Source organism: Microchirus variegatus, assembly GCF_963457635.1.
Source record: "Microchirus variegatus genome assembly, chromosome: 20".
NCBI classification, from domain to species: Eukaryota; Metazoa; Chordata; class Actinopteri; order Pleuronectiformes; family Soleidae; genus Microchirus; species Microchirus variegatus.
Window position 1 is genome coordinate 18,010,661 of NC_139821.1, and position 16,330 is coordinate 18,026,990.

Sequence of the window (16,330 nt, forward strand, 5' to 3'; positions counted from 1 at the left end):
GCTTCACGGGACACCAGTGCAGAGGCAGAGATACAGAAGCAGCCGTTTGTCAAACGCCTACAGGAAATTACACATTTAAGAGGAATGAGGAAGTTGTTTATATGTGACAGTGTGTCATCACCAAAATCAGGAGGTGAATAGAACGAGGGCAACTCAGGCACTTTTCATCATGTGGTCAGTGCAGCTGCAAGGTTTAGTCGGGTGTGACTTGATGAAGTGAAAATGAAAATTTACATCATGACAACAGGTGGCAATGCAGTGTCAGGTCCACTGTGTAACACTTAAGGGGTTTATTGCATCAGCAATTCAATTCAATGCTGACTATGCAAATACAGAGGAATGATATCTATTGACACAGTGGAGAAATGGGAAGGGTCCTCCATTTGTTGCAATCTGCAGTTTCATTAGATGTCACCAATGCACATTGTCATGAATGTCAGGTCCACTATGCACACGTTTCTCCATTAGTTTGCGTGAGGGGGATTGCATCAGGGTTGGTTCATTACGTCAGTCCACAGCAGTGAGTATGGTTGCATGAGATAGTGACTCTGTGCATCCCCTGTGCTGTGAACCAGCATAACACAGGTGTGATCACTGTAAGGAAAAACAGATGATATATTATATCTTCAGGTTTTTTTTCAGCTTGCAGGGACACAGGTGCTGATACTACTGCTGCATCGTTTATTGAGGTGAAATCCGACCAAAGGATTTCTAAATGCCAAAGTTACAAGAAAACGTGAAGATCGAAAACAAAAACGTTATTCCTGAGTGAACAGTGTTTCACTTGGGGTTAAAAGCAGGAACGGTTTTTGTCCCTTCTAGGCTACTGTAGAGATATGTTGACAGCTCTGGGTTTGTGGAATACTCACATGTGATTATACAGGGTGTCCACGGGGTCCTAAATTAAGGCCCTTAAAAAGTATTAAAAGTCTTAATAGCAATTTCATGAGGTATTACATTTTTCCCATAGATGTATGCATGAATGTATTTATTTTCCTCCCTGTGTTTTTTAAAAACAATGATGCACAGGCATGCTCGCCCTGCTAGATTGCTAGCTCAGGGTCATGCACCTACATGTGACGTTATGCATCTTGCGACAGCGAACGCGCCGCAAGTGTAACTTGTTAATTTTAATAAACCTTGCCTTTGGTTTAATTTTTCGAGCTTTGTTCCTTTCCAGCTTGAATTGCTTTGTATGGTTGGGCTCTATATATCTAAAAAAAACCCCCAAAAAAAAACAGTTTGTAAGTTAAATATGTGTTGCTAATTACAGCTTGAAGGTCTAAATCTATTTTCAGAAAATCTTGAAAAAGTCTTTAAAAAGTACTGAAATGAATTCCTGTATTAACCCTGTTATATAAAATGTCTTCTGAAGTTACTGGTTAATTTGGCATGGGAAATGCATAATAAAGGCTCAGTGGAGAACTCCTCTGCTCAAACCTCTCTTTCCAAGTGCATCAAGAAACGTTGGCCATCACATGTCAGAGGAACATTTTTTCTTTGCTTGAAAAGTACACTTCTGCTTTATAATGCAAATCATACATTATGTGATGGTGGTGGGGATCTTTTGGGCTGCTCCACAAACAAGACGGTACAAGTTGGCGGCCTCTGTAAAGCTAGGCCCTTGCCTAAAGTTTGCGTGATATGTTTATGGTATATTACATTTGTCGTCGGATCTCGGTATACAAAGTCTTTACACAGGAACACCCCCTGAACTCGGATTTCGTACTTGGGAACTTGGAGAAACTAATCCAACTCCGATATGGGATTCCAAGATGGCTGACACTCTACAAACACACCACTACTTTTATGTTAATAGCACTTCTATCGTATTTGTGTCACAGTAAAGCAGTCATTCACATAGTATTGTTTTTTTTTAATTCATTTCTTTACTTAGGATATTGCAGGTATTAAAAACACACATAATACAATCCCTCCCCTCATTTTCCTGTTCTAACCCCCCTCCCTCCCCACTGACCCATCTGTAAACCCTATGTATCTTCTCATTCCTGTCTCTGAATAAAACTACAAGCAAAAACTTAACCAGAAAAAATCAAGCGAATAAATACAAAAAAGGAAAATAAACAAACAAACAAACAAAATAAGCAAACAAATAGACAAATAAATGCAAAACAAAAGGACAAAGGAATATGTGATCAGTCAGGTGGTAAGACTTTAGGTGAGTTGACATAAAGGGCTGCCATTTCCCATAGAATTTATCAGAGTTACCTTTAAGTCAATCCCTGATCTCTTCCAATTTTAGGAAAAATATCCTGAAGCCATTGAGAGATTGAAGGGGCTTGATCTGATTTCCACAGGAGTAGAAGACGATGGCGTGCTAATAAAGATGTAAAAGCTAAGGAGTCTAACTGTTTAGAGGTGAACAGGCCATGGTTCTGAGGGCCTCCAAATATTGCAATTAAAGGGCATTTCTTCATTTCAATACTAAGTATTTTAGACATAATCTCAAAATATTCCTGCCAAAAATTGTTTAACACAGTATTGTTTAATTTTTAACCATGCACATGTTTCTACACTGTTTTTGTGTGCGCAAATTACCATGTAGAGCATTGTTAACAAACGGTATTGATGACAATGGCGAACTATGACTCGTGTGAGATATGTTTGTGTTTCGGACTTCTCAACTGGAATGCAGTGAACTTGGTGGCGAAGTCACTAACAGTTCAGAGTTCCTGAAATAAATGGGATGCAGCTTCTATGGCTAAGAAAACCAAATAAATAAATAAATAAATAAAATGACACACTCACATATGTATGGATAAAATGTTCAATTAAACCCTTTAATGTAAATTTCTGTAAATATGGGTAGCCAAAAGTATAAGAGAATAATTTTATATGTCTAGAACAGGGGTCACCAACGTGGTGCCCGCGGGCACCTGGTAGCCCGCGGGCAGCCAATACGGTGCCCGCGGGCTCACTTCACTTCACTTCACTTGCATGTATCCGTATGATCGCTCAGTAAAATATCTTTGATATTGTTTATAAAAACTGGTAATCGCACTGGAATGAATGTGTATGCAGTTGAATGCATAATATTAATCATTTAAATGGTAAACAAACAAAAAAATATTATATGGTAGCCCTCCATATTATTTTTTACCCTTAAGGTAGCTCTCTGTCTCAAAAAGGTTGGTGACCCCTGGTCTAGAACATGACACATTACTGATAGAATTAGTTTGGTTAAATAAAACAAACGCCTCACGTTAGTCAGCGCTTTATTGTGAAAGTTCCTAACCGGAAGTGACGTTCTGCTCGTCAGCGGAGTGGAGCAGCTTAGCTGCCGCTGTATAGAGGCGAACAGGCTGCTTTTCCATGTCAAATGTCACTTTGAGTCCACTCCTCAGTCGCCGAACAGCCCGACGCTTCCTTCCGGGCTCCCCTCTCTCCTCACGGGTTCATTAGCGGCTCTCTGTGGTCACTTCTCGGCTGCTGTCCTGTCTCGTGGCTGTCACGTCAAGATGGTTTTGTCAACATCACAACAAGTCGCCCTGGCTTTTACGGCCGTGCTTTTCACGCTTGTCGTCCTGCCGAGGATGTTTGGTGTCGGTGGCGGCGCCGGGGCGAAGGACACTCGGATGGACCCTCGGTACTCCAGAAAAGGTTGGTAGTAAATAATTAAAGGCCATTTCCTTCCTCCTGTGGCAGAGGGAGAAGACATTCCCTATAACATGGTCCCTATGTCCTCCCTTTCTCTCATGTCATATACACTACAGTATCATTTTAGCACGCATTTTGCATTTATCCACTGCAGCTCATGCTGTATGTTGCTAGTTGACTGAATTGTAAACTCACTGTAGTATTCAATATTTCCCCATTCATTTTTATCCACCTATTGTGAGTGTTTTTCAGGGCCAATACCCGATATACTGTGCATTTAATAAGTATTCACTACCCCCTTGAACTTTTTCACAATTTCAACCACACTCCCTATGGCCAAGCGGAAACAGAACTTAGCTTGTAACCGGGGTGTTGCTGGTTAGAGTCCCCACCAGTTCAAAAGGCTGGGGTACCCGTAAGCAAGGTACCCAACCCCCATTGCTTCCCAGGCGCTGCTCAGTAGCTGCCCACTGCTCCTGGTTCTAGGAATTGGTTAAATTCATAGAAATAACTTGCTGAAGGGGATTAATTAAAACGGAACTAGACCGGAAGTTCCAATTTACTCTGTTTTTTAGTGTGTATCTGCGTCCTTACCTTGTTTAAGAAGCCCTGAAGGTTCTAAACAAACAGTTCAGCCACTGCTGAGAACGCTGTGTTCTATTGTAATCTCGGGCTCAGTGAGATCTCTGAAAAAACTCGGTCCAGTTACGTAAACACCGGTTCTCCAGAACAGCCGATCGTCCTGCTCCGGGCACTAGTCCGGGCACATCCGGTTGCGTACATTGAACCGCAGAAGAAGAATTAACGTCCGTTGTGGAGGTGTTTCACGAGCGACAGTGTCTTCTGACTCTGGGTCTGACTCTGGGTCAAAGTCATTAAAGGGACCCTCGGCAGGGAGTCGTGACGAAGCTATTTTTAAACAATGTGAGAGATTTGAGTCTCAAGTCTCGCGGCCGGGAAACACCGTCAGAAATCGGCTCGTTTACAGCAGGTTTTTGACCATAAAAACAAGTTAATGTATGTAAGAAGACCTCCATAACTAACATATGTGCAACAGGACCACTCTATGTGACCTTTAAATATATAAAAACAAAAAAATGTCAATATGAAAATAATGCATAATGAAAAGTGTTGAGTGCATATGTATTCCCATTCTTCGCAAAATAGCTCAAGCTCAGTCAGATGGGTTGAAGCAGCACTTTTTAAGTCTTGGATTGGATTTAGGTGTGTCCTTTAACTGGGTCATTCTAATACATATCTATGCTTGCTGGAAGGTGAACCTCCTCCCCAGTCTCAAGTCTTTTGCAGAAAAACAGGTTTTCCTCAAGGGTTGCTCTTTATTTGGCTCCATCCATCTGCCCATCATCTCTGACCATATTCCCTGTCTCTGCTGCCACCACCAGGTTTCATGGTAGTATTGTGTGCTCAGGGTAATGTGCAGTGTTTGATTTCCTCCACACACAGCATTTTGTATTAAGGCCAAAAAGTTCAAATTTGGTCCAATCTGACCAGAGCATCTTTTCCACAGTTTTCTGTGTCTCCCACATGGCTTATGGCGCACTGCAAATGAGACCTTATATAAATTATATTGTAGTAGTAAACAGTGGCTTCCATAAACGTACAGGTTACTAATAGTTGTCCTTTGGACATAGTTTCCCACCTAAGCTATGGATCTATGCACCTCCTCCAGAGTTACCATGGACCTCTTGGTTGCTACTCTGAAGAATGCTCTCCTTGTGCGGTCAGTTAGCTGTCTTGGTAGGTTTGCTTTGACATACTCCTTACTTTTTCAAATGATGGATTTAATAATGCTCAGTGAGATGTTTAAAGGTTGGAATGTTCTTTTGTTTTTGTTTAAATAATCTAACCCTGCTTTAAACTTCTTCACAACTGTATCCCTGATCTGTCCAATGAGCTCCTTGGTCTTCATGATGCTATTTGTTTGGTAATGTTCACTACCAAACCTCTGATGCTTCCTCATAACATGTTTATTTAATCTGTGATTTAATTACACAGGTGGACTCTATTTACTAGATATGTGACTTCTTAAGGCATTTGTTTGCACTGGATTTTACTTAAGGTTTTCACAGTAAAGGGGGGAGGGGGTGGGGGTGGGGGTGAATACATATGCACAATACTTTTCAGATTTGTAAATAATTTTGAAATCAATCTAATGTTTTCCCCACCACTTCAAAATAATGTTGTGTTGTCTGTCACAAAAAACAACAGCATTAAAATAAATACAAGTTTGTGGTTGTGACAAAATGTAAATGTAGAATCCTACAACTTCCTATTGTATAGTTCAGATGATGAAGGATATTAGGTGTGGTTGACATGGCCAAAAGGTTATTGCAATCAAAGTAGTTGATGTATTGATAATAACCAGGTAATTAAAGTACCATATAGTGGTAGTGAGCGTTTTACAAAGTGACAGGAACACTTCAGTTTCCAGTTGGAAAAACTTGTTTTACGTCAAGATAAAGCAGCAAACATAAAAATAAGAAATGATTTTAGCATTCATTCATTTTATTAGGCAGTCCTTGTCCCCACTGGGAGCCATGATTTCACCAATGCCATTCCATGTCTCAGGCTGGTTCCTGGTCAGCTGTGTGTTATACTTCCAAAATTGAAAAAATATAATGGAAAATATCAAATAATGTAGGGTTGATCACAGGTTGCTTATACATCCTTTACCTTTCAGTTAGCCAGAACCTGTCATAATGATACATTTCCTTTTAGATGACTCATCTCTAGTCAACTAGTACAACATGATATGAAAAATTAATAATAACACTTGTTTATTAAGATTTGTGTCTTTATTATTCAATCAAAAAAGAGTTGGTTTCAATCAAAATTTATATTTTCAATCAAAAAAACCTTCACTTCTATAAAAAAACCTTTCAATCAAAGAAAAAAAAGTTTTTGAATGCAAAAAAATATTTGAGACTCAAAAAATTTAATTTGAACACTGTTTTCGATTGAATTTTTTTTTTTTTTATTAGAAGTGTTTTTTTTCTAATAAAGTGTAAAAAGTTTTGATGTCGTTTTTTTTTTTGATTCGATCATTTTGACACAAATATCCCACAGTGGGCGGGTACTTCCCCATTGGTCAGACATGTTTGAGTGACAAATGTCTACACCAACGACGTCCTTCTGACAAGCAAGTCATGGTCGCCAGGGAGCAGTGGTGGAGTGGAGTGTTTTTCAGTACTGTTGTGTCATGATAACGACAGTGAGTGAAACAAGTGTGTGCCGTGTTGTTGTTATGTTGGAAAGCCGCGGTGAGAGTGTGTTATGCTGCATGTTGTTGCTTGATTAGCAGATTCACAACATTCAATTCATGGGTTAGGGTAAGGGTTAGGGTGGGTTAACCCTAACCCAAAAAAAAATCACTTCAAGTAATAAAAAAAATATTTTCAATTGAAAACAAAGTGTTCAAATGCAATTTTTTGAGTCTCAAATATTTTTTTGCATTCAAACACTTTTTTACTTTGATTTGAAGAGTTTTTTTTGATTGAAGTGAATGTTTTTTTGATTGAAAATATATATTTGATGAATAATAAAGACACAAATCTACCTCCATACATATGACTTAATTGATTTGGTTAAATTGGAACTTGATGTCAGTCATTTTCTGTTGCAGGTCCTGGCCCGGGTGGGCTCAGAAGTCACGCCATCGATGGCCCCGGCTCTCCTCAGACCCCTGAGAACATGCAGCAGATGAAGAAGCTGATGGAGCAAGAGCTGAAGAATGAAAAGTTCAAATCCAACAACAACAACAAGGGTTACGTGTTCACACTGATGCCACTGTACGCCATCGGAGTCGGTGTGTTTGCAGCCTACAAGTTTCTGAAGGTGAGCTGGAGAAACGGACAATTTGACTCTCTACGATGAGCAGAGAGAGGAAATTAATCAGGAAATTAATGTTTGGCATTGGAAGAGTGTGTCAAATGCATAAGTGTGCTGCCACTATGTCAGGAAACTGGATGGATTGTTTCCTTTGAAATAGATTGGTGTGTTCTAGGGGTGTCACAATCTCGATTGTAAATTGAATATTGATCAAAACATCGTCACAATCTCGACCTTTGAAAGCAAAGGTGAAATCGATGATGTAACCATGTCCCCAGTTTGACATCCTGTCCTTTTGGGGGTAGAAAAACATATAATAAATTGGCCGCTCTGGGTCATTTGTTGTTTTAAAAGGACCAGAGTTTGTTTCACTGGATAGTCCGTAAGTGAACCCTGGTGCAGGTCGCTTACAGTGGGAAATGCGAAAGCACTAAGTGTGGATAGCTCGCTGTTTAAGGGGCCCCAAATTGTCCCCTTAAACAGCATTGGTAATTGTCTGTGTTGTGAGCTATGCAGAGCAATATCTCATCTCTCATCTCTCTGAAATGACGTAATGTTGTTGTGGTTAGCGAACCATTGACGTTATTGGTGGTTATTCATTTTATGAACAGTTCAGGCGACCCTGGGACGCTCGGTTACACTGGCATGATTAGATCACAGTAGCCACGAACACAACACGTTACAGCAAGGAAATCGGCAAAGTATTGACACTGATGTGCAAAATATAGGCCGTTATGCTTTATAATATTTTATAGGCCATTTTTTTTATAACGTAACGGGCCGTTGTGCTAAATTGCGCTACCTAGAACCTACCTAGTACCTGCTGATACGGAGTATCCTATCAGCTCATCCGTAATGTAGAATATGACTTTAATATACTTGTGTCAATATGACTTGATAAATACAAGGAACAAAGAGTGATTGCTGGTTTGAAGGTAAAAGGTGACCACACCAAATCATGATTGATTTAGACATTTCTTCTGTTAGCTCACTCTGTATTTTGTAAGTTGATAAAAAAAGAAACGCTTATATACAGAAGGTGAAAGCCTGCTTGCTTTACAATACGGTTCCCACAGTTGCCTTAAACTTTTGGCATACACCAATGTATGCCTAATGAATTTGGTACCTTGTACTGACTGGTTTTATGGACTGACCTAGAGTGCACTGTTATTTCATTTTTGACGCTCTATATTTGGGGTAAGTGTTGAGAGATTTCATGCGTGTTCAAGCTCCCATGCTAAAAGAAGAAAAATAGTAATTGAAGCAAAGTCAATTGGGCCTTCACACCACTTTTCTGTGTGTTTTTGGGCCTCTCTTTTTCGAAGCTGGTCTGTAAGTTGCATTTGAGTACCTCAGATGAAGGAGACTCTTCATATTATCCTGCCAAAGAAAAGCTCATTGTTTAACTAAAAAGGCTTCAGACAAGGACAGGAATAATACCAGGATGTTGGTCTGGTGTTTCTGTGATGGAGAGCTCTACAGGAAATGGCTCTCAAATGACAGCTAGCTTTTTTCCCCTTTGATTCATAAGTAATTTGATGTATACATTATATTTATATATTTCTATTTTCATTGCTGATTGGCTAGAGCAGACTTTATAGCTTACTAACGTTAGCTGTAACAAACAACTGCGAAGAATAGTGGTGGTCAAGTATTTAAATTTTACAAACATGAAATCCCAAAATATGAAATTACAAGTGACATAAACGGTAGTAAAATATGCTTGCAACACCAGTTTACACGAAGTGAAATTATAACATTGAATAGTAAATGTGTTTGACAAAGTTCTTTTCCACTGACAGATCAGATCTGCTGATGACAAGGCACAGAGGGACAAATTTGCAAAAGGGGCCAAGAAATCAGTGGAGGCAGGTGTGTATCGAGTGGACTGGGATCTTTATTTGCATACATATATTTGTTTGGTTTTCTGCTCATGCTTATTTGATTACCATGGAAAGTCCAGATGAAGCATTAATATCATATTGTTTGCTTTGTGTTGTGCAGAAAACCAGTTGAATGAGCTGGAACAAAGGCTGGCACAGACTGAAAGGATGCTCAATTCTATCCTCACACAGCTGGACCCGCTCACTAACTGGTGAGTGGCCTGTGGTGTCGGATTTCACATGTGCATGCTTGCACCCCCACACCTTGTCCTCACACCAGGGCCCCATCCACACGGAAACGGCACACAACTTAATTTACCTTTTTCTTTGTTGTTATCAAAAACGTAAACATGGCATTGTTTCAATATCTCCGTCCACACGAAACCCTCTAAAATGACACAAAACGCTGTAGTACATTATGCCAGGACTGTAAGTTGCGCTGTAAAGCTACACCAAAAACAGAGAAGAAGACGTTGCACACGTTACAGATATAACAACAGAAACTGAGACAGAATGAACCGAGCCAGGGTTAAGAAAGGGAAATAAGGTCTGTTTGAATACGTTCTGTGCTGTTCTGTGCATATTTAGCGAGTTTACAGACCCCCAGCGACTTTTTCATATATTTTTTTTCAAAAAAGTGACTTCAGCAAATCTAGCAACTTTCTGCAATAAATCTAAATAGAAGGAAATGCACAATTCTGCCGCAAAAGTGAGAGCTGTGGATGTGCAGTGCAGCTAACTGTGTGGAACAATCGCTGATTGTTATTGATTATTCAAGTAAAAATAGTGCCTCTGAAAATAGTTTTTCTGTTTGTTTGTGGAAGTGATGTGTTTTAAATAAGGCAACAGCAACATTGCGCTAGTAAAGCGAGACACAAATAATTGAATTCTCTTTAGCCTATTTCCACCTATGGTCCCAGCTTGCCACGCCTCGGCACAGCACAGTGCATGTTGGTTTTTCCACTACAAAATATATCCTACTCAACGTGGGCGGAGTCATCACTGCACGGCTGCATGAAACTGCCATGATGGGATAAACTCTGCTGCTGCTGTATACACACAAACACTGCCAGGTGTGATAGCATTGCTAGAAGCTGTTTTCAGATGGAAGCAGCATGCAAATGTTACATAGTTTCTGTTCATGAAAACCAAATAGAGGCATAATAATAATACTACTACTACTACTACTACTACTAATAATAATAATAATAAAAACAACAACAAAATAATTGAAAGTTACGCACTGGAGCTTTAACTAGCTTTCTTACACATAAAAAAAAGAAAATCAATCAAGTTTAATTAAGTATAATAAATAAAGTGTTGATTGAGATTTTGTGTCATCACAGAGCCCCTACAGTAAACCTCAGTGCAACAGATGTGACTCACTTGTGCAGTTATTAAAGCAACTTAAAAACCTGTGAACACTAGTGGACTAACAATAGGGTTTTTGTTACTACATAAATCTGTGAATCTATAACACACATTCTTTATTATCTGAATTGTTACTGTGTGAAATATTTAGCTCAGTTAAAGTCCATGTTTTTCCTCTTTTCTATGCAGTGTGAAATCAGTGGCACAGGAGCAGAAAAACGAGATCATGTCTCAACTCCAAACCATCCGCTACCTGATGAAGAAGAGAGGGATGGACTGTCCACCACTGAGGCTCAACGGTGAGCTCCTCACCGTTTCTCTTTGACTGTGTTCAGACTTAAGCTGATTAGGAGTTTGCTCCTAATTTATCTATTTTCCACATGGTACTGTATATTTTAATAAAAATAAATTAATACATTAAGTTAAATATTTAAAATGTGAAAATAACAATATATATGCATTTATTAAAAGTATGTTATATGATAATTCATCAACACTGTGGGTGGCGGTAATGAGGCTTAAGTGCTTGGCGCCACCCGCCATTCAAACAGTAGAACAAGGAAGTACACTGCTGTTCCAATTGAAGAGATCATACTCGTGTACTCCCGTACTTGGCAAGTATGTACTCCAGTTGTACTCCTCAATTGAGAAAGGGCGATAGTCAATGCTGTCTGAACTGTGCGCACCCCCTGCTGGCCACCTTTGTTAGGCAACTATTAAGACCCTTTCTGAAAACATGGCTTCCTGTGATGAAAAACAGATATTAGCCACTTAAACAGACTCATCCAATAAAATGGACACCTGCTAAAGCCAATGATATCTCAGGAAAATGCCTGTTGCTTAACCATGCAGTTAAACTTTCTGACTTGAGACAAAAGTTTACTACTTGCTGACTCTCCTGCAACAAAGTCTATAGAGAAAAATAATGTGTATAGCTCCCAGGGACACAGGCTGCTGGTCTACTGCTGCCTCCTTTGGTAAGTTTGTGTCACAAATCTAAATCTAAATAAAAGTCTTTTAAGTCACACAATAACACATTTGGACTTAAGGTAGGAGGAAGGTAGCAGTGGATCAATAATTCCTGTGTGCCTTGATATAAAATTATTTTCTCAGTGGACCTTGTGGGGGAGCAAGTGTTTTACAAAGCAACTCAAACTTCAGTTTACAGTTGGAAAAGTCTGTCTAAATGTAAGATTAATTAGATGAGCCTTCTGTTCACTGGCTCAGGCTGGGAAACTGTGTCTCTTGTTCTAGCGAACCACATTATAAATGTAACGCGAGCTGCTACACATCCGTAGCAAACTGATTTGCATTCACTTTTACACTTAATTTGCAAGACAATCAGAACACGGCCACCACAGCAGTGTTCCATGAAGGCTTTGACACGTTTTTAGTGCATCTCCTCGCATGAAGCCTGTGGTTTCACGTGCGTGCGGGTGTGTGCTCCACATGGTAATAAAAACCGGGTGTTGAGAATGTGTGTATGTTCATCTATGTTTGTGTGTGTGTGTATTTGCACACACCCCTGTGTTTGCGCAATAACTTGGGCACTACACATATATTTCTCGCGGTACGGCCATGGCGACTCCCTCAGGATCAACTCGTCTCTCCATCCTCCTCATCCTCTGCCATCTTTCCATCAAGTAACGTAACTCAAGCTAATCTCTGTTGTAGGCATCAGCCCAAGCAGGCTTTTAGCCAGCAGGGCGTCCGGGCATCCTGGGGACACCTGTATTGAAAATAATAAGAAATTAGACGCCCTACTTTAAGGCAGGACGCCCAAAAGACGCCCTAGTTTTTTCCTCCCGTTTCCCCCGGTAGCCACCGAAACCATGTTGTGATGACGCGCGGGTATAGACAGTGCGTAGGGCAAGGGGGGGAAACCCTCTAAAAGAAACATCCTAGCTAAAAGCCTGAGCCCAAGGATTGGTCCGTGATGTCACCGTCATACGGAAGTGCTTGTGTCGGCTCCACATTGTGTTTATTTCATTGTGCAAAAGAAATAAACACAAAAATTGTACTTGGAGAGGGTGTAATCATAGACGTCAAGGAGTTTTTTCCATGTCCGTTGACATGTTTGCCAATATTCGATAATATATTTTAACGTAAGGATGGCACAATAATACTTTTCCATTTTGACCATTATTGGGCTAGTACTGATACTGAGTATTGTATCGGCTCATCCCTATCTTCAAGCCAATATTAGCTGATACCAATATTGTGAATCCCTCCTTAAACACCTTTTCAACTCTTTCAGAGGCGTCATGCGAGCGTAACCTGGACAACCTGATTGAGTCCCTTGTGGCTGATGAGTTCAAGACGGCAGACAATGCTATCGCAGGAGCAGCTAAGGCTCCAGAGAAAGTCCATCAGAAACAGTCAGAGGCAGCAGATGAAGCTGCAGCAGAAGGTGAGGAGACCATGGAGCTGGAACCAGAGCATTCTGAAGAGGAAGTGGAGAAAGAAGTTGTGTCAGAAGAAGAGGAAGAAGAAGAGGAGGAGGAGGAGGAGGGAGTGGGGAACATTGAGCACATGCCTTCACTCGAGGACTCTTGCGAACCAAACACTGAGGAGGTGTTGCTCGCATCAGGCCTTAGACGACGCACCAGGCCTGAATGACATCACTGCATGGACTGCACTGCACTCTATAGATATAATTGTAATATTATTTTCCTTTCCTTCCAAAAATACTCTTTACTTATTCATCAAAGACATTATATATGCATTAATAAAAGACAGGGCTGTGTTTATTTATGTCAGTCACAAAGATCAGCACAGAGTCGAGATCATTTACACAAGATCAGAAGAAACATCCCCTCTTAATTTATTTAATTTACATTACACAGCCCAAACGGAGCTCTAAGGCGTCGTTTAGATTGCAGCCCAAATCAGATTTGTTAGCATACCTGATCAGAATCTGATCTTCCTGACCATCGCATTATGTATCGCATGTGATCAGATCTGACCTGTGTGACATTGTCTTGTCTTCCACATGGATTTCTATAGTTACAGGCCACGGCCCGGACAGATGTAGTCTCAACAAAATTAACAAATGTTGACAGAAATCTGTGCCTGTTTCTGTCCCAAATATTGCGCTTTGGTGCAAACTTTCTTCAGATGTTTAAACTATCGTCTTCCATGTGTCGATCATTTAATGCTCCTCAAGTTAAACGGATGGGTAAAATCTGATCACAATCACATTCAAAACCACCTCCGTATATGGTTTGAATCAGGTTTGAATAAACTGGATCGGATCTCATGTATCTTTCAGGAGTTCAGACCACCAAAAATCAGTTTAGATACAATCTGTATATACTTAATATTATTATAATTTAGGGCTGCAACTATTAAAAAAAATTTAAAATTATTATATATATATATATATATATACACATATACATATACATATACAACAACATAACAACAACGTTATTCATGACAGAGGGTGGAACAAATGTAGAACGAGAAGTTTGTTTTTGTGCTGCACTTGACCAAAAGTTATAATTGTGGCTCACATACACCCTAAAATACACTCTTAAGACATTAAACAATGCTTATATATTTATAAAACTACATTATATGAATTGAGTATGACGAGTGATACAGAAGAGTAATATAAGTGAATGTGTTTCAGTCACCTTGTGATGTCTTATCTGTATGATTCTCTGTTCTTGTTGCTTCCCTCACTACTGACCACAGAACCTACATGGGCTTGCTCTCTGTGCTGATGTGCAAATAGAGCCTTTAATGTCCTGTTCTTTCCTGTTGCCACTCATTTGATGACACCGTTTGATCACCGTTTTTAGACATCAGAATGAAACGATTAATTTTTTTACTCGCTCCGTCTTATTAGTTCAGATTTGCACCTGTCTCATCTCCAGGCTAAAGAGAGGCTGTAGTCTGTGTGATGTGTTGCTGCCAGTTTTGCCTTATAGTCGTCTCTCATGGTCAACAAGCTGCCAAACATCTGCAACTGCCCTTATGGCTGCATTCCATTTAGTTTTAGTTCCCTGACATTGTGAAAGCTGGCCCATTGTCTGACTGAGACAAAACATCACTCCTTCATGTTTGTTGCTGTTAAAGAGTCTGTTTATGACATTATTTTAGAAATCCTTCACTCTAACCCTCAGGTTGAGATTGTTATAGACTCTGACCGCTTTATTAGGTCCACAGGTCCACCTAATGAAGTGGCACCCAGTGTATGTTTCTGCTGGATCATTTTCTTCAAGGTTTGACATGTTGTGTGTTCAGAGATAGTTTTCAACTGAACCCAACTGATTTCTCTATCATTTCAATCTGGTCTAGTCTGGACATTTTCTCCCAGAGAGATAACCGCTGTATATGTTCTATTTTTCAGGCCTTTTACTGGTAATGGTTGCGTGTGAAAATCGTCACTTAAATCCACTTTTCTTCCTTATTCTGCTGCTCAGTTTGAACTTCAGGAGCTTTTCTTCACCATGTCTGCATGCCTAAATACACTTAGTGGCTGATTAAATATGTGTTGACGAGTGTACCTAATATTGTGGCTAGACACTTAATAACAAGTCAAATGAAAGTGTGTGCTTGATTTTTTTTGTGGGTGATGAAATGCATAGACGTCTTACCATCAAAATGTAAATATCTTCATTTTTTAGTATTTAAAAATGTATTTAGATTATATTTTTTGTCCCATGAAAGCTGAAGGCTGTGACTGACAGAATGTTGTAATATTTATTTTAGAGGTGGGAGTTTGCATGTTTTTTTTTGTCCTGTAACTTGTGACTGCATGATGTTTTTCAATTATTCACCATAAGGGAAAATGACAATCCTTAAATGAGCTACAAACATGAACTCAGCATTTACTTCTTTACTATTAAAAGTGTGTCTCTGTTTGTTACAGCATTATGATATCACTGAAGCCTTATATTTTATTTTGTGGTTTCCTGGCAACTCGCTGTATGTCAACATCCTGTCAGGCTTTGTCTCAAAGTAGTGTCTCAAAAATGTACCAAGTACAAATGTTGTCATTTGTGCGTTCAGTTAATGACTGGAGTTACAGCTATGATAGCACCATGATCTATTTTACATCATATGTCCATGTCTTTTACAAAGTTGATGCTAGTTTAATAAATAAAAAAATAAAGTAAAAATCACAGTAAAACCATGACAACAACTAAAATACACGAATCACAGCATTTGAGAGCTGAAATGAAATATTTGATCACTGCTGACACTTCAAAGTTTTACATTTTGTAATGGTTGACACTTCTTAGTACCACAAAACTTTGCCTTAACTTATTCTGTACATGTTTCTTGTGCTTTTATTTCTCCTTAAAACAATTTTCCTTGTCTTGTTTGTTGTATGTTTCTTATGGGAAAAAAAACTAAATATCTGCTTGTCTTAGTAGAAAATAAAAGAAAAAAACATGATGCTCTTGTCTTGACATTTACATTTTAAAGCACACTTTCATTACTGCAGTATTATGGTAATATTCAACAACATTCTTTATTTTGTATTATTTTTTCTGATTACACCTTTCTTTTTGTCTGATTTGAACATTCACTTGTTTCTCTCAAATTCAAATCACAAAAAATACTTTTGAAAGCACAGTGCTAATAATGCTTATTAT

The 16,330-nt window shown here is 39.3% G+C and overlaps 1 protein-coding gene across 1 annotated transcript; it reads left to right on the top strand.

The window, feature by feature from the left end:
• Nucleotides 1–3,375: 3,375 nt before the first annotated feature.
• Nucleotides 3,376–16,025, top strand: LOC310942098 (uncharacterized protein). Its single transcript, XM_083907385.1, has 6 exons — nt 3,376–3,621; nt 7,262–7,473; nt 9,270–9,339; nt 9,472–9,562; nt 10,911–11,020; nt 12,979–16,025. Exons 1-6 carry the CDS (start codon nt 3,480–3,482, stop codon nt 13,338–13,340), a joined length of 987 nt encoding a protein of 328 aa, XP_083763511.1. The 5' UTR covers nt 3,376–3,479; the 3' UTR covers nt 13,341–16,025.
• The last annotated feature ends 305 nt before the right edge of the window (nt 16,026–16,330 follow it).